The sequence below is a fragment of the Apis cerana genome, linkage group LG7, assembly GCF_029169275.1.
Source record: "Apis cerana isolate GH-2021 linkage group LG7, AcerK_1.0, whole genome shotgun sequence".
In the NCBI taxonomy this organism is placed as follows: domain Eukaryota; kingdom Metazoa; phylum Arthropoda; class Insecta; order Hymenoptera; family Apidae; genus Apis; species Apis cerana.
Window position 1 is genome coordinate 2,599,221 of NC_083858.1, and position 26,786 is coordinate 2,626,006.

The window sequence follows — 26,786 nt, forward strand, 5'->3', positions numbered from 1 at the left end:
GAGAATGATCGTTACAGTGAAAAAAACACGTCGCATTTCAAGTGGAGGATTTTGCACAGAATCGTGAGAGGAGGTGGGTGTATATGTACATACGTATAGGGTGTACATGTATGTATGTATATGTATATATATATGTGTAAATATATATATATATATACATATATCGGTTTCTCGTGACGCGTCACGCGCGATTTTAATTCTAACCTCGACGGTCGATGAATGATTGTGTGCTGTGTCAAGTAAAGTGAAAGTCAAGCGCGACGGACGGCCATATTTCATGGATAAACGTGCACCATAGTGACCGGCTCGAACTGGTTACAATCCCACGGTTCCAACGCCACGAGACGTAAGTGTTTCATCGCTAAAGATTCACTCTGATTACCACCTCCGCGTTTAATAGCAGATTTAATACGATTTCCTTATCAACTCGCTCGGAAAATAGAACGTGATTCTACAACTTTGTACGAGTTGAACACGGTTTGTCGGTAACTAGGAACGATTCGTTTTTTATCTTTTGAAACTTTCGTCTTACCGTTACGCCGTTTTAATTTATAATCATCCTAATATCGTTTTGATTTTTGATTTGATAATTTACCCATCTTTGGATAAAAATTTCAATACTTTTCTTAAGCCGAGAATACCGAATATTTTTTCGCTAAATACTCGATTTTTCGCTTCGTTGCGTCCAAGAAAAATCCTCGAATGAATATTGACGTAGAGATTAAAATATAGTCCGTCGCATTAAATATCAGTCAAATTTATCAGATACTCTTAATGCCCAAAAATGAACGAAAAATTACTACTCATTTTATAGTTTTGATCAAACGTTAGGAAAATTCTCTTTTTGAATCTTACATATTCTCGTTTGAAATCATTTTGAATTTAACGTCATTGCAATTCTCCGCGGATATATTCACGGATGATTGATATCGAAAGAAATTTAAGAGCATAAACAACGAGTCGGAGAAGGCAGTTTTATAGAAGATACGTGGAGAGAAACGATAAAAGCGCTTGGTTCTCGTCGAACGTCACGAATCGATGGTTGATTCCATTATTCTTTTCTATCCTTTCTCCTGCCAGTTTTTTTTTATCTCGTCTACACGCGTAATGCGATTAACGAGACCAAAAAGGGGAAAAGACGAATTCGATCACGACTCGAAATGCGTTATTTATCAAAAGTTTCTCGAATCACGGGGAAAGGCGTTTGATGAGGAGGGGGGGGAAAAATATCCATGCTTTTCTTGTACGAAAGTTTGCTTTCGAAAGAAACAACTTTGAAAGTCTGTCGACTGTCGGTGTACTTGAGACACGGCAGGCATTTATCGTGCCTCTGGATAATGTATGCGAACTTACAAGCCGGTATAACTCGTAGAAACTGATGTCGTTCGAGAACATACCGCTTCCGCGTCAATTCAAAGAGAATTGCGTAAACGTTTGCCAACTCGAGCCTAAGATTTCCAAGCTTTTACAACTTTAAACGTTTTCTATTTAAAAGAATCGTTCGTTTATTATCGAGTCAAGGATGCGATGATTACATCTGAAATTAATATTGAAAATGAGAAAATACGTACGTTATATTTGCGCGAGATATAAACGATAAACACGGACGAGTTGGCGCACAAGATTCCGTAACGGGGGACGTTTAATTGAAAGATATACGCGTAAAGAGAAGAAGCATCGATCTCCCGTGATAGGAGAGGGGGAGAAATTCAAGGACCCTTCTCCTTATTGACACGCGTATATATAAACTTTTGAACGTTAATGTAGGAGATCCTTTATATCCACGCGTAGGAAGGAGAATGAAACACAAGGCGAGGGAAAGAGACGGGGCGAGAAAAGGAAGCGAAGCGAGATGGTGGAAGAGTGGGTGATGGAAAGAGCGAAAGGGTGGGTTGTGTGGGTGCAGGAACGAGCGAACGAGGGTGCAAGAGAGACGGACAAAGGGGAAAGAGAGGCATGGAGAGGAAGAGAGACGAATGGAAGGGAAAATGAATTCTCGTTGGCAGTCAGATAACCCGGGGTACGATCGATCGGAATATCTGCCGGTCCGTTGGCGTTACACACACCGCTTACATAGAAACGCGCTTATATATAGAACATCGGCCATGTGCCGAGAGAGGCGAGCGCCGCGCGCATACGTACCTACATACATACATATGTACGAATGTCTACATAAACGCGTCTGCTGCGTCTCTTTGCGAACGACGGGACGCGTGTACTATTCATGAATGCGTATACAGGGTGGCGCGATTTAACCGCGTCGCCACTTTTCAAAGACCGATAGAAACGAATCTTTTTCCCTAGCTGGATTAGTTTTTTTTTCTTTTCATTCTCCCTTTTTTCTTCCTAATTTTTCCTTTCTCTTTTTCAATTTTCCTTCTTTCCTTTTATTCTTCCGAATCGTTCATCTTCAACCCGTTTCGTCCTCGATTGTCACTCGTCGATCTGTTCCAGTGTTTCCCAACTTATGGATCACGGTTATAAATAATTTTTTTATTTATACTCGAGTCCTATTTACAGCGATAGAAACAAGTTAGCTCGGAGCTTTTTCTGGGAAGGAGAATTCCCGAATAGGAAAATTATTCTTCCATATAACGGGGTATAAGTGTGAATTTTTTACGCAGAAATTTTTAGTTTTTCCCGTTATATCTTGCCAGTAAATAGGACGTTATATTTAAATTACAGTTCATCTGGAAATAGCAATATTTCAGTCATATTTAAACAATCGTCGCTGTTATCGGGCGGTGTTATTCCAAGATCTCTCGTTTAGACACCGGTTCGTCTGCAATTATTCATAGACGGACAATTCGATGATGAATCTGCCCGAGGAATCTCGACTCGAACGTCACCCTTTCTCTAATAATGTTTCGGAAAGGAGTGGAAATTCTAGAAATAAGAGTTAATTGCCGAACGGGTCGATCGACGAAATTACTCGTTATTCGCCCGTCTGGAAAGTTTGCGCGAATCGAATTCTCGACGATCCGATCGAGAGCGACCGACCGCTCGAGGATGGCTCGTGTGCTAACGGGCGTGAATACGCGACTGTTATCAGCGGTTGTCACTTATCGCGCGTCAAGGTACGAACGGACGGATCCCTTCTGACTGTCGATACCTCATCGAGATACTTGACTTGCATGCGAGTCAAGTATGCGCATAGATAAAACGTCGACCCACGTATCTCTCATGCAGTGGTTATTGTCGCATGTCAAAGTCGAGTAAACGATACGCCGGTTACGTCGATTTCGGATAAATAGTCTCTTCGCTCGGTATTTTCGATGCTTCTGCAATACTTTTGCGAACGAATTTTTTTCTATCTACACGAAAATTAATAAAGGGGGGATTGAGAGAGGTCGATCAGAGAATCTGGGTAGAATTGGAGGATGAAATTGAGGGCAATGGAGGAAAGTGCGAGCGATAAAAAGGGGGAAAGAGAGGTATTTCGTCGAGATTTCTGGGTAGGATAAAATGGCGAGGGGAGGGAGGGGTCCGTAGCATGGGTGGACCAGTTTGCAGGCAGGAAAGAGTATAACCGGTATCCCCGAGAACCGGTTGGCCACGAAGGTAGGCGGTAAAAATTGGTAAACAAGCGAGGCTGGCTAGCTTTATCGTACCACCCTTCGTGTCTGCATACACGCTATCGATCAAAAGTTTGGCTGTAGCGTATCGTGAAACGTTGCAAAATGGAGCGTGAACGTTTGATCGCTCCTAAAGTTTCGATCCACGTAGGAGAATAGAGTAGCGGGTCATTGGCTACTTCTCTCCATTTGTATTTGGCACATTTGCGATTCAAGTTTTATAGCTACGCTCCACGATGCTTAACCTTTTAATTTTATCTTATTTTTCAATTCGAATATTTACAAATGTTAAAGGTAATCCAAGTGAAATTGATTTGCCCGGATTAATCCTCCGATTATTTCAAGATTATTTCAACAGAATATTGATCGAAGAATAAATTAAACAAATTACACCGTGTCGAAGAGAGGAAGCGAAAGTAGTATCGCGATCTATGCTCGCGGGCAGTTATAGAGTTGATTACACGCCAAGAAAATTGTTACAACTCGTTCATCCTAATTCCGAGCTGGCCAGTCAAGTCCTTGTCTGAAAATAAATTGCGGTTTCTCGTTAAAACATTGTTTATTTACACTTGTACGGATTGTTTATATTACAGTTTGTTGCGTTATATATTTATTACTATTTTTTATGACGCAATATCAACTCAAAATACGAATATCGCTGGCGAGAATTAAAGTTTTTGAAAGTTAAATTCACGATAACAATTCAATATCCACATTATCGCGTCGAGTACATCCGCGGACAATATCAGTATTATCGAAACTAATCCGTGTTACTCGTTAACCAAAACTCGGCTATCCCCGGTTAGTTGTGCGTTAATACGCGTTCGCGCTTGTTGATCTTTTCCAATTACATAGGTAACCACTTAGAGCGCGTCCGCGCAGACCGTGCACTCGTATTCATCGTCGGTGCACACTTTCGACTTTCCGTGTACCCATTAATTAGATTAGCATATGCCGGAAAAAGGTGCTGTCTGCCTATATCCGCCCGCGGCGACGATATCACTGGCGGAGGTTACCCGTTAATGGCATTATGAGATCATCCGTGAGCTCCGCCGCATCCCTCCACCTCCGCCGCTACACGACCCCGTTACAATGCTCTCTTACGCGCCACTTTCATCGTTATCGAATCTGTTTACAAGCCGCCACCAGTGTATACATCACGCGCCAAAACTTTATCCCATCGAATCTTGTATTTTCGCGCGATTTTCGAACAACTGCGATCGAATGGTTGGGAAAAAATGGCAATAAATCATCGAGGAACCATCAAGGAATCGATAACTATTGTTGGACACGCGTGTGTGTGTGTGTGTGTATATATATATACGAGCGACGAAACATCAATAATTTGGTCGTCCGGGATTCCTCGGTCGGCCCACTTATTCCGCATTCTTGGTACGGGTATCCTAGAGTCGACCCTACGCCACTGGCGCACCAACGACGACACAAAGCCCGGAGCGACGGCGCAAACTATTTATTTCATGAGCTTCCCCCTCCCACTCTCCTTCCTCCCTCCCCTCCCCCCGCGCGGGCGACCGCCTCCCTTTTAATGCTTGCCTGTGTATACACGAGTCGTAGATCACCGGCCGGTGCTACGTAAGGGGAAGTGGTCGGTATGTGAGGAAGGCACATGCGGGGGGAGTACATAAGGGGGCACATAATGTGCGTGGCCATGTGCATCCGGCGGAATGCGACGGCCTAGGTGAAATGTCTGGTCCCGTGCCAGAGACTTTAACCTCGATTCACAATAAAACAGGCTGGAATCTTCTTTTCTGGCATCGAGGCTAGGAGAGAGAGAGAAAGAGGGGAGGGAGGTCGTCCCAGGCATATTCTTTCAACCGTGTTGCCGAAGGGAAACGAGAGCCGCGTGGAAAAAATAGGGTTATAGATACACGAATAATCCTTCCGCCCAGGCTATTCCCATCGATCGATAATACCCCTCCTCCTCCTTCTCTCTCTCTCTTTGCTCCTCGAAACCCGATGGAACGAATATCGAGCCGCTTCGAAACTCGAGAGTTGGCCGTTCAAAGTCCTCTTATCAGAGGCAATCTCATCGGAGGCAATTCCCGATCACCTTTTCGTATATTCACGACCTACACCGGCTTTTAATTTCTCTTGAGGCGGTCTATCTCTCTCTCTCTCTCTTTCTCCGTCTCTCTCTTCCCTCGAGTCTCGAGAATATTCGCCGATAATCCAGCCGCGCGTATCCTTTCCAACGCTCGTAAATTCGCCTACGTCCCGCCTTCTTTCTTATTTCCTTCCTCGCCCGTAGCTACACACGGTCGCCTCGACGTTTTTGTCGCGCGCGGTTGCAAGAAAAACGCTTCGCACGAATATTCGAAATGTCGTCCGTTGGAAGGAAATTAATTTTTACTCGACGATTTTTTTTTTTCTTTTTCAGAAACTGCGCACGCTACTCCCTATATTCTCGAACGCCTATATTTCGGTGTTAGGATTCGCTCGGATCACCCTGTATACGGAACGCTGCGAACGGCGTTTATCTCTAGTACCGTCCGCGCTGTCGCGTTTATCTACGGTAATAAATGCGCCGGTTGAACAAAGACGCGGACCGCCTGAACCCCGTTTATTCGCAACCCTGTCCAAGTTAGCCTCGTCGCGTGACTTTACGACCGGGAACAAATGGGGCCGGACTGACGTTACGATCATGCGTCCGCGGAAGAAAATATAGGCGTAGTAAAGGAATGCTTCTGAATCGAATATTTTATCGAGGATTTTCTGCCGTTAATTTTCATCGTTATTTTAATACAAATCGGACGGCTGGTTGAGCTTGTTTTTCCTTTTTGTGTGTTCCAGCCGAGACCTGGAAGGAGGCCCCGAGGACGCCCTGGAAACGCCACACAGTTGCACGCAGCGCCTAGGATACAAAGCCCTATTTCTCAGCATCTCGAGAAAGGTAGGCATCTCTCTGATTCGAATTCAGAAGGATTAAAGGAAAAACGGGTTTTTCCTTTTGATTTTAAAATAAAGATTGCTATTGTTTCTGTGAACGATATAATCGCCGTCCAAAATTCCAAAAATTTTTCGAATTCGAAATAAAATCGTAAAAAGATAAACGGTTGTCACACGAATAATAGCAGTCCTTTTTATCGCAAGTATTTCGAAAATTCAAGATCACGAGTTACATATATAAAAAGAAAAGATTCGTCGAAAATTCTTAATGAATATTTACCAAAATCGATTTATCTAATCTTGAAGCGAGGAAGGTGGAGAAAACGTTGGAGTGGAAGAGTAGAATCGTAATAAAGATCGGGGAGAGAGATTCATTGATTAAACTGGCGGAGAGTAGAGGGAGCGAGATGGAATTAGGGCTTAAAGTGCATCGCCCCTCTGGGGCCGAGGGGGATTTGGGGTTGGAGGAGGGGGTGCGTGTATAGAAAAAGAGCAGGCCGTGAAAGGGAAAGGAGAAGTTAAGGGCGGGACGGAAGAGAGGGGCGAAAAAAAGGTTGAGTGGGAAGGATGGGAAAGATATCTGGGTAGGCAGGGAGGCGGCGCGCCAAGGGGAATAAATGATTCGAGGAACTATAAGAAGAACCGGTCCACAAACAAAAGACTCGTTGCCAGGTCTGGTTGAATCTCTGGTTTTAAGGGGGGAGGAATGAGGGGAATCGTAGGAGGGATTTCAGCTAGGAAGGAAGTGCTGACTCTCGAGGCGGGAGAGAGTCGATGTTGATGGAACGAAATTGTGGGATTCTGAACCTTTTGTCCGAAACAAACACTTCTCGATCCATCCCTGCACCATCGTTCTTTCTTCTCTCTCTCTCTCTCTCTTTCTCCTTGTTATCTCTAGGTTACTCGAACGCCATTGTTATTTCTTCTCCGTTATTACATATAAGATCGTGTAAAACGGTTGATAAATGTTGCAGCGATATCGAGAACGATTGAAATCGTTTCTGTATCTTTTTCTCATTGATGAAAACGCGATCTTCCATCTATTCGATCACAATATAATTATTTATATCCGTGGCAAATTTAATCTGTCCAAAAAAATTCAGTTATGCGTCAGATTATTCGAATCGTTAAATATCGGCGCCTAATTTTAGCCATCCTTAATGAATTAAAATTAAATCAATTAAGGATCGAGGCGGTTTCGTATTCTTGGCTGCTCGGCGAATACCTGAATAATTGACACGCTGTCCCGTATTTTAAATGTCAAATTTAAACCAACAACCCGTACTCACGGCGAAGCGAAATTTCAACTGTAATCCGATTTTCGTCGCGGCATTGCTCCCCAATTACGGATACCGGTATAGTATATTTATCAACGGAAATTGGCCCGTACAATATGATTTGCCCCAGGAAATTAACGAAAGACCACCGCTGGAGCCGGACAGTCGGAAACCATCCCCCTCGATGTGCTTAAGCAAAACCATTATCGGCAAAATTCTATTTTCGAATCTCGGCTCTCCGCCGGACAGTTTCTAAATTGCTAAAATTATTTATCCCACAGTTGCATTATCTATTCATAGCCATTGAGGAATAAATTTCATTCTGTTGTTTAACTGCTTGGCACATTGTCATTGACGCGTTGGCTACTACCGCCGGTGATCATCACCGGTGTTACTTAATCTCTTGAAATAAACTTGAATGTAAATTTTAAATAACTTTGCCGTATAAAAGTATTATTCAATAATAATAATAATAATAATAATAGTAATAGTAATAGCAACGCAATGCAATTGCCCCTGAGAAATTGTTGAAACGCGTGGATATACGAGACGAATAATCGATTGTTGAGAAACCGAGTAAAATGAATATCAAATATAACGACGTTGATATCTGACGTAAGTAGAAAGGAAGAATAATCAGCATCTTCTTCACGAAGGATGAAAGAGCGAATCCTTAATTATAATTAACAGTTTCAATGCCGTTGATATATAAAAATAGTGATGGCATCGTGCACGAAAATACGATCATCGTAAAGCGTTGAATATATATTTTAAAAAAATATATTTCTTTCAATCCTCGTTGTTCCTCGCATTTATTCGCCTTTTCTTCCATCCACCTGGTTGAATTTACATTTCAAGAATCGCATTCGGCGGACAAATGCTCGTTACTTGTCGCTCGAAACCGAGGACAGCAGATTATTGGAGGAAAAAGAAGGAAGGGAAAGGATGGACGTTCCGTTTTCCCTTTCATCCCGGCGAAAGAGGTTCAATTCTGGTAGTCTGAGAACCAGCGACTCCGTCTTCTTCTTCTTCTTTCTCCTTTTCTATTCCCCGCAAGAAACAGCAGGAAGTCTAAAGAGCGCCGAGTGCATCGCAAAAGTCCCCTTACGTCACCCGGTCAAATATAGCCGACTCGATTGCTCTTCTATTTCTCCATCCTCGTTTCCTCCGTGTCCACTCGAGCCTGTAGAGCACTTGGCCGTGCACAAGATCGCCTCTAAACCCCTCGAAAGCGCGGGCATCGATGCGAAAACTTGGCCGCGTGTTTCACGATCCTGTCCAATGATGGGATTCCACGCGATCCTCAGCTTCATCCTTCGAGATCGCGCGACATTAAACTCGCGCGAAATGAAGCGTAGCACATATCGATTTTCGATAATTGAGAGGAATTAGTTTTTTTGCAAGAAAGATTTTGATCGGAAAGAAGTCGGCAGAGAGTTAATAATTTTCTAATCCTTGCTTGATGAAATTCTAACAAAATTCTCGGGCAATATTTCCATCCACCTCGTCCCATTCTCTTGCGAGAAAGAAGGAGAAACGCGCGAGGTTGTAATTCTGCCGGGATCAAAAAGTCGAGAAGAAGAAGAAGAAGAAGAAGAAGAAGAAAGGAAGAACGGAATTTCGAGTTGCATCGGGCGCGTGGAAAGGCGAAGAAATTTATGCGATCGTTCCAGGAACTTATCCAGTGTTTCACGAGCAGCAAAGATTCAAAAGCAACGATCTTTCTTTCCGCGAGGTATACGAGGTGTGGTGGAGGCACGCGCTAATAAAGTAACGAGGGGGCCCCTTTGAAGTGCGTCGCTGTAATTCCTCGCTTCGCCCCGTCGCTTTCTTCCCCCCTCTTTTTCTTCTTCCAAAAATAAACGCGCCGCGTAAAACGCGAACCGGATGACACGTTGCTGAAAATACAACCGCGCCGAGGCCGCTGCCCGTTCGTTCCGATACGCGGTGATCCTGAAATTCCGGGGAGGGAATTAAATAATTAAGTCTCGTTTGAATGGTTGGCGATAATCATTTGGTGGAAATCTTTTTGCCTCTCGTATAAAAGTATAAAAAGATGTCTCGATAATACTTTGCGTTGTATCGCATTTGAAAACTGAAGAAAAACTTCATCCCATCGTTCTTTCGTTCGCGCAATTAATCTCTCACAATCGGACGAACGGTCGGGTTGCGATTGTGCAAAGCGCGGCAAATTCGAATTGAACTCGGAAGAACTCGGGCGCGAGGAAAGTGAAGAGTGGGGGAAGCGAGGGAGGAGGGGGCAGATCGTACGGAAACGAGATTGATAGCAGGTTACCGGTTGTACGTACGGGTCGCTTGGCAACCTACCAATCCTGCAAGTCGTCGACACACTTGTTCCTCTCCTTCTTTCTTCCCTCGTCTGCCAACTTTTCAAAGTCCAAGTTCTACTACCACTATTGCTCGCCTTCCCCGTACTCGGTCTAAGGAAAGAAGAAATGTCGTTGCGCGAGTAGCATTCAAAGAGATCGTGCCGTGAGAACCGAGAAGAAGGTATATCCCCTGGGAATATAAGTAAATCGAGATTTATCGAACGAGGCGTGTTCGTTAAGGAACGATTCCCTTTGCCACGATCTCGTAGCGGCAAGTATATTCGAGTCGGTAATTTTCTCCATAATACATATCTAGATGGACGCGATTCGCGGCAGCTATACGTCGAAACGGAACAGCAGCGCGCGACGGATGAATAAGGAAACACGTCGAAGCATTCGACTTTCGATTGTCCGCCAACTTCGCTACGCTTTTTCATATACTTTTTTATGCGCACACGTGTGTACACGTATACGTAGGTATACATACATACGCGTGGAACGAGGGCACGTTGCGAGCGACGGATTAAAGCATCGTTGAACAGCACGTGGGCGGTCTACCATATTCCCGTAATATATATGCATTTAACATTAGGCGCGCCGCGTATGCGCGAATCGCGAGCGCATCTAGCGAACCACATGTCGACATAGCCGCATCTGGTAACCAATGGACGCTGCTGTGTAGCCTGTAAATGGGCTGGAAAAAGCTGTCTGGCCAAAATACACACATTTTCGACCTGTCGCCAACTTTATCTCGACTATCCCCGGACTCTGGATTTAGAATCAAGCGGATTTAGAAGATCTGGAAGAGTTTTATCGGGAGAAGAATAAACGTTATTTTTTCTTTTTATAATTTGTTGGAGGAATTTGGAGATAGGGAAGAGAAAGAAGAAAGGAAAGGAAGCACAGTCGAGTTTTAATTCGCAATGGGTTATGAGAGTTGCGCGTAGGAAACGTCGTTGGACGAATGCATAATTTCGAGATCGATATCAGCCGAGTTGGCATACGCGTCCACGTATGCGCAGTTGCGCAACATCGCGGATAGGTGTGGAAGGCAAAGGGGAGAGAGGTTTTGCATTGCTTGACCCGCATGGATACACCGGCATCGGTGTAAGAGACGAGCCTCGACTTTTGAATGAACCCGGAGTCAGTGACTCATTCCCGATCGCTTCGAGACGTAAGACGATCTACGGCGCAGGCGCATCGCGCCTTCCTACCGGAAATTCTTCGTCGTACGCTTCTCGAGTCGTTTCGTTCAACTTAACAAAGTTTTTCCTCGTTTTTTCTTATCGGAATTAGACAGTGCAATCTAATCACTTAACGTTACACATTGCGTCGTTTTTACTTTGCAATATCGAAGTTTTTCTTTTTTCAAATGACAAATGATCCGACACCTAAAGTACGATTTATTTTTTCCAATTTAAAGAACTTTTGACGTCACGATAAACTTGTGTACATTTATTTGCACAGATACGTGCGAAGAGAGATTCGAAAAGAGTATCGAAGAGTCGAGCGAATAATTTAAAAATTTATTTGCACAAATCCCTGGCGCGTTTAGCTGATTCTAAATTAAAATAAATAGTGGCGATTGTACGGATCGTTTGACCCGGATACCTATAGTCCTCTGCCGCGTTCGCGAGACGGGCAAACACGGTCGCACGTTAAATTAAAAGTCTGAATTTAATGATGCGGCCGAGTATTGATTTGCAAGTTGAATGCGCACCGCGCTATTTACACGTCGCATTCGAGTTTCCCACCGTTTTTTCGCCTGGCGGCGCGCACGAGATTAATCCATCGATCGGCTGGAAATTCTCTGTTCGTTGCGCGGACGTTGCACATCCCCCAGAGGAAATTTCGTTATATTATACCGAACAAATTTCTTCCCACGAATAATTCTCGATAAATTTTACACTTTTAACGTCCGCGCGATCAATTCTTCCCGTGTACCTACGCATTCGCTCGTTTATTGTTCCGTTGAAACGTCTGTGTAATTCGTTCGCGAGAGAAATAGGAGAAAAGGAAAAACCTACGAATCTTTTTTTTTTTGAATTTATTATTATATTCGGTGCACGAAAAGGTGTTTTGGAAGTGTAAAAAGATTTTCTGTAAAAAGATTCGAAGAGAAAAAGTAGCTTCTTCTGTATTTCTTTTATTTAGCCTGTAAGTTTATAAAATACGGCTCATAATATATGGCTTTTTAAAAAAAGATATTAACAACGCGCGATAATTAAGCGTAATGCAATGTGCGTAATATAAATGTTCGAATGTTGGATAGAAAAGAAAAAGAAGCTACGAAACCTACGAATCTTTTTTTTTTTGAATTTATTATTATATTCGGTGCACGAAAAGGTGTTTTGGAAGTGTAAAAAGATAAATATTAAATCATATATAAGTTTTCTAATTCGAAGAAAAAAAAGTAGCTTCTTCTGTATTTCTTTTATTTAGCCTGTAAGTTTATAAAGTACGGCTCATAATATATGGCTTTTTAAAAAAAGATATTAACAACGCGCGATAATTAAGCGTAATGCAATGTGCGTAATATAAATGTTGGAATGTTGGATAGAAAAGAAAAAGAAGCTAGGTATTTCCAAAAAATTGGCAAAATTGGCAAAGTTCCTCCGTGACGATAAATTTGCGCAAGAGTTTTGTTTGTACACAAATGCGCGAGAGATGTTCGTTTAATTAGCCGGCAATATCCGTTTTACTCGAAACTCGTCTGTTTCAACCCGCTCGAGTTCACAACTCGAATAATAATTATTGCCGCGAAACTAACTTTCGGCTCGTCCGATTCGAGAACTTTGCCTCCATACTGATTTCGAGATTTCCACGAAAACACGTTGCTCGCGATATCTTTCAAACCTTCTCCTTCTTACGACGTAATATTCTCGTCGAAGAGTCATCAAAATTATTGAACTTCGACACGAACTTATAAATGAACATATTCCTAATCAAATTATTTATTTAAACATCCATCACTTTTATACGTATCGCCTCATAGTTATTGCATTTTAAATAAATAGTACGATTAAACGTGACCTCTCAATCTCTCTCGTACGATTCCTTCACAATTTTCCTTTATCATTACACCAGGAGATTAATTGCCTCTCCGATTCGTTGAGAGCAGTTTTCCACGGTCATCGATCTTCCGGATTTTTACGAGCCTTCCGCGAGATCCCTTGGTCTTCGGGTGCTTTTAAGGGATCGTAAAGAGCGTTGGATGTTCTATCCTCCTCGCCACGCTGGCTCGAGCTTTTCTTCTCCCTCTGCCGGGGAATTTTATCGCGGATCGATCGAGGAGGAGGAGGGAGGGAGAGCGCGTTCGCGTTACGAATATTGATGACGCGGACGGTTTGGGATCGTTGGTCGGTGGCGAGGAGCAGCCAGGGACGTAAGGAGCTCCTGGATCGATCTCGACTCCTCCTAACCTCCATTTCCGAGCACCCAGCTGGAATTGTATCCTTTATCTCCTTTAACCCATCGAAATTTGCGCAGACGTGGTGAGTGAGTTTTGGAACGGAATTAGGAGACCGTGATTCTCTTCGTTCTTCCTGATTTTAATTCCAACTGCGTTTTACGATTAAATATTGTTCCTCCTTGGAGGACGATACGTTACGTATCTCCAGTTTAATATTCGTTGTTTATCACTAAAGAAAATAAAGAAGGAGATTTTTTAAATCGAATCGAGAAGATTTATTTTATGAAATTATCGCTTTCTTCCCTTCTCTCTGTTTAATATGTGATTGTAGGCGTTAAATTTTTCTTCTTGTCTTTTCTTTATTCTGATACGAACGTTGTTCAAAACGAGATGAAATTCATCCAACGATATTATTATTATTTCTGAAAAACCTGATCGCGAGGTAAAAGATATACCGATCTTTTCCGGAGCATGAAAGATCCTTGAGCTGATGATTTGCAAGATTTTTCTTTATCGAAGAAACGATTCGAAGCTTCTCGTAGTCGTGAAAGAGAGAAACTGTTCCCATCTCGATCCTTGGGTTACGACTTCTCGATCCCCGTGGCTCTCCATTCCTCCGGGGATGGTGGTGGAGTGTCTGGAAATAGTTAGCTCGCACGTTGCGTCCAACTTTGCAAGAAACTTTTTCCCGAGTAAGTAATAGTTCCTTCCTTCGACCCTGGAATGTGCGACGCAAACATTTTTCTCCACCCTTTATGACGCTTCTATTTCTTTTTCCCGACTTGTACGAAAGATTTGATGATGAAAGAGATCGTTACTTTATTCTTGTATGCTGCTTTCGATAGCTTGTCACGTTGCAAAGAATTTTATCATTTATTACTTTCCTTTTATTATTGCTCGAAATATTCGAATTATTCGAGCAAGGCTCGGATAGGTAATTGCGCGTAAAAATTGAGCGCAAAGTTTCAACAAGAGTAAGCAGAGTTTGCAGGGATTTTCTTCTTCTCGTTCGACTTTCTACGCTCGAGTTATAATATCCCTTTGAGGTACAAAGATTTCACCGAAACAGACTCGTATCTCGAGGTGATTACAAAAATTTCTTCGAAGGCAAAAAATATCGAGGCCCCGAGTTAATAAGCTTCCCGAGGATGGAAAAGAAGAAAAGACGATGGTGAAAAACTCTGATCCAACAGCCTTGATCCTTCTCTCTTATTACGACTTGAAAGACGTATTTATCTCAATTTATAAAATAATTTATAAAATACAGGTTTAGATATGATATTTATTTTGTAAGAAATGCAATATAATTATTCGTAATTATAAAATATCTAATTGTTCGGAAGATTTGTATAACGAATATTGAAGTTAACAGTGCTTTTCGACTTAAACTCGACGCGAGAGAAAGGATCACTCTTACCCGAAGATATTGCGAAACCGTAACTCAGAAAAAAGGGATTGGAAAACACAGCGCTCTCTCCAATTATTCCTTCAAATACGTAATCCTCCCCTCCCCTTCGATTGCATAATCGGTCAAACGAGCCAAAGGTCTCCGGCGGAGCAGCTGTTCGTCGTCGAAATTCCGATGGATGCACACCTTCCGTCTGTTGGGGAGGGGTTGCACGCAGGTGCAGTGTGACGATGGCTGGGGACGGGTAGCAGGTGGTGCACGGCCAGATATCGATGAGTTTCCTGGCCGGGGATCTCTACCGATTTCTCCATCCTTCGTGTCCCGCTACAATCGAGACGATGGCCTTCGAGGTATAAAAGGGAGAAATCGTTTTATTTTTCGATTACATCTCTTTGCTCCCGCCATCGCGTGATCGCCAGACGTAAAATTCCTCCGTGATACCGGATCAGGAATCGCATTAATTTTACCCTCCGTCGTAATTTACCGATCCCGAGAATCACGCAAATCCTTCTTCCTAAGCGTAACTAGATTCCACCTCTTTTAGTCGGCCAACCGTGAGTCGGTCAGTTCTATTTCTATTCATAAGCTGTGTGTTACGCGGAGGAACGAATAATCCAATTTTTAAAGGTGTAATTAATTTTTTAACTTTCGTCGAGGTAAAGTTGGTGGAGGCAGGGAATAGAATTCCTCGGTCAAATCCGCTCGATCTTGATTCGATTAACGCTTTTCCTTCGTTATTTTTCGGCCGATAGCGAAAAGAAAAACGATCAACGATCATTTTAAAGTTTGCAAAGTTTGCAATTTTAAAAAGCGTGCAAATACTTTCGCCCTTTGTTGTTCCATAATCGTATTAAAATATAGCATTTGTGTGATTTGGAATTTGTATTTCGAATTTTTCCAAACATTCGATAAAATGTGCAATTTTCGAGCGTTACGCAATACGAAATTTATCAAAATTACTGTAATTTTGAAAATGCAGAATGCTAGGTATGATATAAATGTAAAAAAGGAAACACGAGAATGTTGAATTATTGCAATATGAAGTAAATACGAAAAAATAATTTAAACTTTTGTGTATTATGAAGGAGAAAAACAGGGGGGAAATGGTAATGGAAGAAATTTTTTCCGGATAAATAATATTTGTCGTTATGGATTTACAAAATAAAAAATATTTTTTAAAATACATATATTCTATTTGATATTTTATAACATTTCCACATCCGTATATAACTGTTTTTATATTATATTGAAGTTATTAACTGAATATTTAACTAATTGTAAATTTTCCTTTTTTTCATTATACTCTTCCTCGTAATATAGAAAAGTTTAAATTTTAAATTATTGTTATCGTATTTTTTTTTATATTTATATTCAGACGAAACGTGTACTTGATATTTAACTGCAACGTATCATTTTATCTCAAAAACTATTTTCGACAAAATTATTTTTAATGAATCTCGTATATCCTTGCCAACGATGCTATCATTAACAATTCATATTTTCGCATTTTGTTATTAATGCCAACCGAAAGAAAGAGCCACGAAGAAGATTCTCAATTATCAAATTCTTTCTCTTTCCTTTTAATTACGATATTAAAAAACTATCCTCACCAATGGATATTAATTATAAATATTCATCCTCTTCCACAACGACATTAAAAAATACACGATTATCCGAAAACCGGGCAGAGAGAGCGAAAGAGAAAATAGCAAACGAAATATTTCGTTAATATAACGTTCCGTTGACCCTTAATAGGTTAAAGCGCCATCGAGTTTATTGCTTGAACGTATCGCCAATCTCCGGCTCGGTAATACAATTTCCAACCGTGTTACCGCCAACCCGGGGGCCGGTTGTTATTAATCCGTCAACTAAAATATTCAGAGAGGCGAATTTGATCGTCGTAGCAAACGGGGAAGGGACAAAAATATCGAGGCGGTCGTGAAAATCGATGGTCCACGATCGAATTCCAATTTGCACAGGTGGGCAATAGCGGTGTTGCGTTGTGGTGTGTGTGTCGGTTATTTAGATGGGGGAGGTGTGCGGGACAAAACCGAAAGTGAGATTAGCTTCGTTCCGGCTGGCAGCGCGCCAACTTTTCTCCTGCCCTGTTGCCAGTTTTATTAGTCTCACGCACGCACCCAGACACAGATCCGGATTTCGCGCGACCCGCTATTCCCGTACATCCGGGTCTTGCTCCGACGGATATATCGAACCGAGACCCCTCGCCTCGCTTTATTCTTACAGATGGTCACATTTCGGCCACGATTTATCGCCGTTACTACCGGACGCACGCGTGCTCGATTTTTCTCCCTCGTGCCGCTGGTAATTGGACGTGGACGCGATATAAGCCTTTTCGACCGTGTATTTCCCTGCCGCTTTTCGTCCTTGTGCGCGCGTCGATCGTTCTTCTTGCTTTGTTTGCTGCCGCGTTCTCTATTTTGCGTGAAAATGTGCATGTTTGATCTTGCGTTGAGATCGTAACTTGCCGATTAGTTATGTCGTCTCGAGTATTCTTATTATTGGCTGAATCCATCGTCGAGAAGAAGGATCGAAATAGAATTGGATAAAGAGCGACGATTCGAACGCATTGGCGTGAACGTAGATTCGAAGTATCAATTATTAGGGGAATATCTGTCCTCGTTTGCACACTTATTATAGAAAGAACTGCATAGATTTTCAAACTTTTTCAGTACGGATTCAATAATTATTCGAATTATTCGGACGATTAACGCGATGAAAGTTTTATTGTGTAACATAATTCATACATAGCTTAATTCCTTTGCTATTTTAATTCGTGGATGCTCGACAACTTACGATCTTTGTACCACTACTTAATTGCGCACTTAATTATATAAAATTATTTCGATGATAGAATTTTTAAAATTGTCGAGATGATGGATTTTATAATTTGTGTTGCACAATTAAACGAATAGAATCGAAAACGTGAAAATAATTTTGAGAAAATTAATAATATGTATTTTGAAAAAAATAAATTATTTAACGTGTCTATTTATTTTCATTAATTATACAATCATTACACATATTAAATAATTAGATATTTATTTATTACAAACCGGCAATTATAGTGTTAATATATTATTTGGGTCATTATAATATTAAGTATGAATATGTATATGGATATGAATATAGATTAGGTTCAAGGATGGCATATTGTTATGCGTGTATCTCATACTATATAGATTTTATAATGAATCAGTTGTTTGGGATATCGATTTTAAACGACGATGTAGAAGTCAATAATAAATAAATATACAAATCGATAAACGTATCTCAAGTGTAGATTATCTAACATTATAAAAATTCGCTATTTTTTATTTAACTCGAAATCATGTCGTCATTCTATCCTCGATCAAAAATGGTCAGTCAAAATTATGAAAAATACATATACCGAACATTAGATTTAAATAATATATATGGAATTATAAATATTTGCATATTTCAACAACAACACACGTACAAACCGTAAGAGGCTTTTTACATTTTCGTTATCCAATTGAACGAAACGAATATCGTTTTTCACGTCATTACGATACGTATAATCAAATAGCATCAAAAATAAGTAGAAAAAAAAAAAATCGGCCGATAATCGATAATATTCATTTTCAAATTCTGTGAAATAGGTTTAATAGGTTTGCACACCGTTCTTTATCTTTTGTCCCGAAATAGACGTTAACACGAGATCAAAATTTTCATAAGATTGATCGCTCGATACAACGATCCATATCAATTTCCTTTTAATACCATCCGATTATAAATACAGCATTAAAAATTCTTTCCAAATTCTATTCTTAATTTCATCGAAAAAAAATTTTGTTCGCGTTCGACATCGTAACGGCAGGTGTTGGGCGAAAAGAGGTTCGATTTGAAAACTAAAATTCGAAGGCGAGAATGCGCGCGCGCACAGTGCGGTCGTAAAATCGCGAAGATTAAACTCACGCCAGTGGCAATTACTTTCGGCGCCGTGGAGAGTAAGATATTTTACGAGGTCGGCGAACGGAGAAGAACTTGGAGGAGAGAAAGGGAGTGAGAGAGATAGAGAAAGAAAGTCGTTAAAACGAGGAGAACGCGTGCAAAATTCTGTCGCGCGATTTTGTATTTTCTCCTCTTCCTTTTCCATTTTACCCGTTTCCCGGGAACACGAGTCACTGAATAGTCGATTGCTCGAATCATCGGAGCGTCTTTCTCGCCGCTTTCTCGAAATAGACGGACGCATTTCAGAAGGGGTGGAATGCAACGAAACATCGACGAGATTTTGTAACTCTGTCTCCCTTTGACGGACGACCGGCGCTGCTTTGAACCGAGAATAGCGAGTCGAAATATTTCGGTTCCATTGAAACGTGCGATTCTTGAACGAGGCGGAATCATAGTTGCGAAGATCGATCGATGGAATGTGTATGTATCCAAGTGCACGTGCAAAGTTTTAGGACTCTTGTTAACTGGAAAGATGATCACATTAACATTTCCAATTTTCTTTAGCGACAGAAACTTTCTTTATTTTCTCGAATTTTCTAGCAAACTGTGTGAATTGAACGTATTAATTTCAAAAGATTAAAAGATTAATCGCTTAATCGACACTTTTAACGTAGCAAATATAATTAATAAACAACGTGATATAACGGTGGCTGGCACGTCTAATATCAATCCCAATTAATTAAAAGCGATTTATCGAGTGTGCAACCATTGATATTCCGAATTGCCAAGGTCCTCCTACGTTCGTGCGAATACGACTCGAGGCTCGATTAACGGTCAGACGATAAATCGTAATCGATGCAATAATACTGCCCTCCCCCCCTCTCGGTCGCATTCCACGTTTAATAAGAGTTCTCCCCGCGATAACGGTGATCGAAAGCGCACGATCGCGGCTCGTTAAAGAGCGCATCGATAAATGCGCGTGCACGTCCCGCAGCTGCGCACGTTTTTGCGTGCATTATGCATGCGTGCGTTGCCGGGTGACGATGCAAGCCCAGGCACGCCCACCGTTTTCACACTCGCGTCCAACTTCGTTCCTTTCCCTTCTCTCTCTCTCTCTTTGTCCCTCTTTTTCCTTTCCACTTTTTCCCCTCTCTCTCGCTTCTCGACTCGAACTCGACCTTTATTTTACGCGTTTAGGACGATGTTTTGTTACGGGATTGTACGTGCGCGTGTCTCTCTTTGTTTTCTCGAGTTGAAAAGGCGGGTGTATTAGTTAGTAGACGGTTTTTTTTTCCTTTTTTTATTAAATTAAAATAGAAGGCATTGGGGCGTCACGTATTTTTCTTAATGTTAAATACGTTTTATTCGTAGCGAGCTAGCAGTTTCTCTCTTTTTTATTTTTATTTTTACGTTTCGCGCGTTCTAAGACGCGTTTTTATCTTATACGATCGTACGTCTTTCGTTGTTTTTCGAATTGAAAACAAAGGAGGAGATGCATTAAAATCGTTTTATGAATTCTTGCTTTAATTTTTAAATCCTTTCTGCCGAGAAATTATTTAAATACTTTTAAAAATACGAACGAATTGATGAAAGATATTCGAGTAATGAGATAATATTTAATTTTTTGCTTTCTAATGCTTTTTTCAGTTTCTCCACGATCCGTTGTCATCAAAAATTTACTCTTTGAATTTTGTTCATAACAACGAAAACAGGAGATAACGGATTCGAAAAAGAGAGCCGATGTCGCTCATTTTCGTTTCGCGATTTAATTTTCGCGGAAGGTTAAAATTGAATGGAAGAAAGATGTATCTCTCGTTTATGCCATCTTGCGCGGTTTACATGATAATCGAACGTTGATATTGAGTTAACAGGAAAAAAAAAAAGAAAAAGAAAGAAAAATACGTAGAACGTTTAGAACAACTATCGATTGAATCGGAAATCAAACGAGCAAACAAAAAAAAAAATATACATATATATATATATATATATATCTTGAATGAAAGCCCAGCTGTGTTTCGAATCGAAGATTTTTATCAATTTCAGTGTCAAAAGCTATCGAGCTACAAAAGCCGTACAACGAAAAAAAAGAAGAAGGAAAAAGAAAAATACAAAGCTCGAGGGAAAAAATGCAACGAATTTAACGTTTCGTGCTTTCTTTCTGTTTGTACTCGATAGAATATATCATATACCTTAAAAAAAAAAAAAAGAAAGAAAGAAACAATTTAACATACTTGTTCATCTTCAAAATATATGCAACTCTATGCACTTTTCTTTCATTAAATCAATCTCCACAATTTCCACAATTCTCCCCCTCCTCTTTGATACTTGAACACTTCGAATGCGTGATATTTTTCCTCGAAGCGATTTCATTTTAGGAAAGAAATAAGACGGGGAAGAAATAAGTTGGTGGAATTCGGTTTGGATATCGACCACCCTTGAACTGTACCCCGCCCTTTTCGAAATCAAAGGAAAATCCGATCGGGGAGGATCGAAAAGCAAAAAGGCTGAGAGAAAGAGAGAGAGGAGTGCTCTGAGTAGGATGTGCTTCACCCACACTATCGACCAGTCTAGACGGAAAAGCGTACGTTGTCCTAATTGGCCGAGATCGAGCGTGAGTCAGCCCATTGTTACGGATCGTAGACAATTGATCTTTTCGAAAGATTAAATGAGATGTCGAGAAGGAAAGAGGCAGTGGAAATTTATTCGAACAACGTAGGAAGCCGAGAGAACGAAAATAATAAACTGCGATCGTAAACGGGCGTTGCGGTTAGGTATTCTGGTTGACCTTGATTCCAGAAGAAGGAATTCACCAGCGAAAGTCGCGATTTGAAGATTATTACGTTACACTGGTGGAAACAGTATTTATCATCGAATTAATAGAAGGGTAATTTATCGTTCTTACGAGAAAAAGAAAGAAATATTGAGATAATTTTAACTCGAAGTTGTGAAATTTATCATATGGAAGATAAGAAAATGCGCGAAACCATATTCTTTTAAATTGATGATCTTTTTCTTCGTTTTTATGAAAAATAAATTGTATCTCGCGGCAAAAACAATTGATACAATGAATTATAGAAAAAATAATACGTATATATATAATAATAATCTGTATAAAACCTAAAATAATTTTTACGTGAGATATTTTTTCATCGTATTCTTCATCATTGGAGTAACATTTCACGTTTTAAAATTTTGGTAAAAAATTTACTGCAGGAGGAATCCGCATTCCACTTTTATTATATCTTTATCGTAGCATTATATCTATATCTATACCTGTATAAAAATCTATGGATATGAAAATTTTCGTAATTTACGCGGCATATACGTTATAAATGAATATGGAATAGCGTTCAATGAAGGATCTACGAAAAATGTAGATTGGGTGTTGTGCATTGTGAACTCGTGTGTCTGGAAATGGAATATAATCGCTCGTAGGGGAAAATCTATGCCTGATAAAAAGTTTCGAAAATTTCATTAAAAATATTAATAATTTTCAGAATGTAATGTACTAAACCACGATAGTAAAAACTCGTGGTGGGAATGTTAATTTGGAGTGATACGTACGGAAGTAAATGCGAGAAAGAATTATTTAAATTTTCGTGCGTTATGAAGGAAAATATAATGGAATAACAAAGTGATAGTCGAAAGAAAATATGTGGGCAGCGAGCACAGAACTCCTGGGGGGAGAAAAAATTCATTATTGCTTGAATTATTTTATAAAAAAGCGAACGTTATTTTTTAAAATATTTCCTCCCACGTGACACATATTTTCCACATGTCCACGTATAATTACGCTTCACGTGTATCGCTATTGAAGTTATTAAATATATTTTCAGGTTCTCGTGTTTTTCCTTTCCTTCTTTTTTTAAACGAGTTTAAATTACACAAATGTACATTTTTCTCTCTTTTTATTTACCTCGTACCAGACCGACGTTTGATATTTATTCCATCTCGATAACGTGATTGTAAAAAATATGAATCGGTCGAAAAGATTTTTCTAGCAAGCTGGTTCGTCTCACCTCTCTTTACCTTTTATTCGTGATATCTCCTTTATAAAAGGAAAAAAGCCGAGGAATCTTAATGAATTTCAAACGAGATATGGAGAAATGAAGAAAATTGATTTCTAGAAAAGCGAAAACAATCGCGCGATTGTGAATTGGAAGGGAAAAGGGGGAAAAAACAAAGCGCGGAGAATAACGTTTAAATTATGCATTATCTCACCGATGTTGGATCAGCAAATATCCATCAGCATCAATGAACAAAAGTGTTACAAACAGCTCATTGTTCGCTGGAAGAAGATCAAGAAGCGATTCACAAAAGATGGGAAGAAAGCGTTGTGCAATGGGTGTCGTTCGCACACAATTTCGCCTCGCGAACACGCGAGTTAAATATGCATTTATCGCGCCGCCCGTTGGGAAGAATAATTAATTCCTTCGGCCCGACAATACGAATTGTTCCATTGTGTGTAATTTCATTTATAAATTACAACCGCTCTTTTCCAATTTTTCTCTTTCCGCCGAGACTCGAATAAACCGAACGTACATACATAGGGAACAAATTAATTAACTAATAACAGGACGCTGCCCATTGTTAGCAAATCGGGCAATATTTCCGCCATTGTGCCCTCAAATTAATACATCTATATCGCAATTTATCTTCGAGCGACACATTAATTGGTTCCGTTCCGTGTAAAGATTTCGATAATTCGTACCATGTATAATTATTTCTACACAAGGTTCGTTTGAACCTTCTTTCTTTCGGAATTAAATTTCCATGCCAACTCCCGTGTATAGTCGCTAGGGGCATTAAAGGCGCCGTTTCATATTTACGAGGTATCCTCTTTAAGATAGGTACGAGATTGGGAAAGCTGGTCGATAACGCCGTCTCGAAACAACTCCCCCTTCCGGTAACCAACCCTTCGTGCATTGTGACTACAGCGCGTTGCCTTGCCACGCGGGGCCACAAAGGGAAGAGAGAAGGGAGGGGAGAGAAGAGGATGCCCATTCAGAGTGGGCGACTGTGTTTATCGAAGAGGGTTGCTCGCGAATCCGCAAACATCTCCCCGAATGCTTTCAACCGCGCTTACATTCGCCCGGAAATCTAACTCATAGGTGGTCAAAATTGCGTTATTATTTCCTCGTCGAATATTTCTTCGAGTTCTTTCCAAATATTTTATTATATCGTTATATCATCGTTGAAAATTTTAAATCGCAAGTTGTTTTCTCCTAATTGAACCTGGCAACGTCGCAAGCCGAAGTTGAAGTTGCGAAAGGCGGGAGGAAAACGTTTGAGTAGAGGGGATTTGTGGCTCGATCGTAGCGAAATTACGGTGTGAGCGGTGAATTATCGAACTAAGCGGTTCAGCGTCCGCGGTTGACCGCCAATCTCGGTCCGCTTCTCGATCGTGTTCGAGATTCGTGTCGTGAACCCGACTTATTTCACCGCAAATCGAATTTAATTCCCCTATATTTAACCTCTCCCGTGGAATTTCGTTTCACGTTCGATCCCCGACGGGATGGGCGCCTCTGATCGCGAAAAATAGAAACGCACGCGACGGACGGTCAAAGGTGGTGGTTACGCTCGTAAAACACGAAATATTAGCTCTTCGATGCAGAGAGGGCCGTAAAATCGAGGCCAGGACCCTCCGTGGTGGGACAAGCGTGGAACAGGATCAACCTGTCACTTTGCACGCCATGCCTTCCCCCCCTCGTTTTTTTCTTTATTTATCTCCTCTCTTTCTCGGCTTTGTTAAACCGAGAGGCGACTCACGCGTCGCCCATGCCGAACAATGTTCAACAATTTCCACTCCATTACGAGCGTCGAGTCGAGTCAGCGCTCGTTGTAACAGACTTCGCCTTTTTATGCCTCTCCTCGTGCATCGAACGCTCAACGCACGCGCACGTCATCGCTGACCTATGATATTTGCCTGTGTAGTTTTTCTTGGATAAAATAAAAGATCCTTCCTGTTTGTTGTCAATTTGCATATATCGTTATTCCGCGTCTCTGTGCAAAAATTATTTTTGTCCAAAGTAAAATTTCGATCTCTCTAATTTCTAAACATTTCATCTAAATGTTCGTAACGATCGCAGAATTAAGCTTGAAGAAACGTAAAAAATAATTTCACCGTGGAAAGGTCACACGGTTTATAAAAGCAAATCCGAATTTAAGAAAACATTTCTTAACCTGAAAAAAATCCGAATCTGATCTAAATACAATTGCAGCGTGAAATTACAAATTCATTTGCAGGGAGGGAAATCGAGGAACGCGAATATATAAAAACGTTTCAACGTTTCCGTTCAATATCAAAAGCATGCAAATTCGCCCCGTCTTTGATACTCGAAATAAGTTCGACTAAAGATTCCCTCTTAAACGTTTGGCTTTGTACGATTTTGTTACGCGGCGTTAGAACGAAAAGCATGGATTCTCGTTATCGGGACAATAGACCTCCGCTGATAAAAAAGGATAAAATGGCAATCTCCGTGAATATTGGCGCGGCACGCTCGGCAAACATTTGTCGACGAACGTTTCAACCAGCTCTCCCTTCTCTCTCTCTCTCTCTGTCGATGAACACCTCGTCCTTTCTCGTTCGAATATCGTGGAATTTAAAGCGACACTTTTCCAACGATTTTGCGTTTGTATCTTACGTCGATAAAGCTAGACGATCGAATGTGGACACGAGATCGTATTTCGTTTCGAACAGTTTGCTTCCCCAATAATGATTCTCTCCCTCTCTCTCTCTTTCGTTTTACAAATCGTTTTTTCCCTCGGCTCGTTTCTCTCGGTTGCTTGCTCCAGTGACCGTTTCTCCCTCCCCTCCCTTCCCCGCTTCTCCCCCCTCGAACTCGTTTTTCTTCGTCGTTTTCTTCGTTTCGAGCGAAGAAAAACCGTGACAGTTGATTTATGCGGGTGCCTCTTGAATTACCAAGTTGAAATTTTCTCCTTGGCCTTGTTTGGTAACTCGAGAATACACTTTTGGCCAGCTGGATTTTTAACATTCGGGATGACCGCGTTGAAAAATCTATAAACATCTCTTCACCTTTCGAAAGGTTGCAACACTTGGTCTATTTTGAATTTTCGAATATCAATTGTAGTGACGTGTTTTAATTCGTTGTACAGATCGTTCATATATTCGCGAGTTTATAGGATTAATCCTAGCCAAATGAATACAAAAATTGATGTACGGAAATGTTGCTTGATTTGTTGAGTTATAAATAATTAAAGTTCGTTGTAGATGGTGACTGAACGAAAACGATAAAATCTCCATTATTCGTAGTTTACGAACAAACTCGACCAACCATTTTGTATCAATTTTTATATTCGTTTTAGTTTTTAGAATTCTCCAAATGTCTGTATTCCGTGTATATAATCTTAAAATGGTTACTCAGTCTAATGATTGCTCTCAATCTCGGCTACTTCAATTAAAATAGTCGTGATTCATGATTTACGAGCTTCCGAATTTTGACATTGAATTTAAAGAAAATCGAATAATATAAAATAGCGTAGCGTGCCAGATGTCTAATTATATTTTCGAGAATGGAATTGAACCAAAGATCGATTAACGCGTTGAAAGATTGTAAATTATAGTTATTTTGACATAGATAACGACGTATTATTAGATTTTATACATTTACAAATTTTTACACGTTTGGATCACCACCAAAATTCGACTTTGTTCTAAGAGATTGTTAAAATGTGAGATAGATGAAAATAGCCATTGCCTCGGAGGAGAAGCGTATTTTCGTGCAACTTTTAGCACAATCTTGCGAAACAAATTTAAACTGAGCTCTCGTCTCCTCTCACGATACGACGTTTGCGCTCTTAACGACCTTGTTGTCCGTTTCTTGTTCGATCTTGTTCTAATTGCCGGATGCTGTAATGAATCGCGATAAAAATGCTCGAATCGAATCGATCAGATTGTTGCCTCGTCATTTCCACCTCCATCTC

The 26,786-nt window shown here is 40.7% G+C and overlaps 1 protein-coding gene across 6 annotated transcripts in view; it reads left to right on the forward strand.

The window, feature by feature from the left end:
* Nucleotides 1-26,786, forward strand: part of LOC107998431 (serine/arginine repetitive matrix protein 2) — a 234,111-nt gene that overhangs the window by 63,612 nt on the left and 143,713 nt on the right. For all 6 annotated transcript variants that reach the window (XM_062077623.1, XM_062077626.1, XM_062077625.1 and 3 more), the window contains exon 7: nt 6,387-6,486. In XM_062077623.1, coding sequence (XP_061933607.1) covers nt 6,387-6,486 — 100 coding nt within the window. The remainder of the gene's footprint in view (nt 1-6,386; nt 6,487-26,786) is intronic.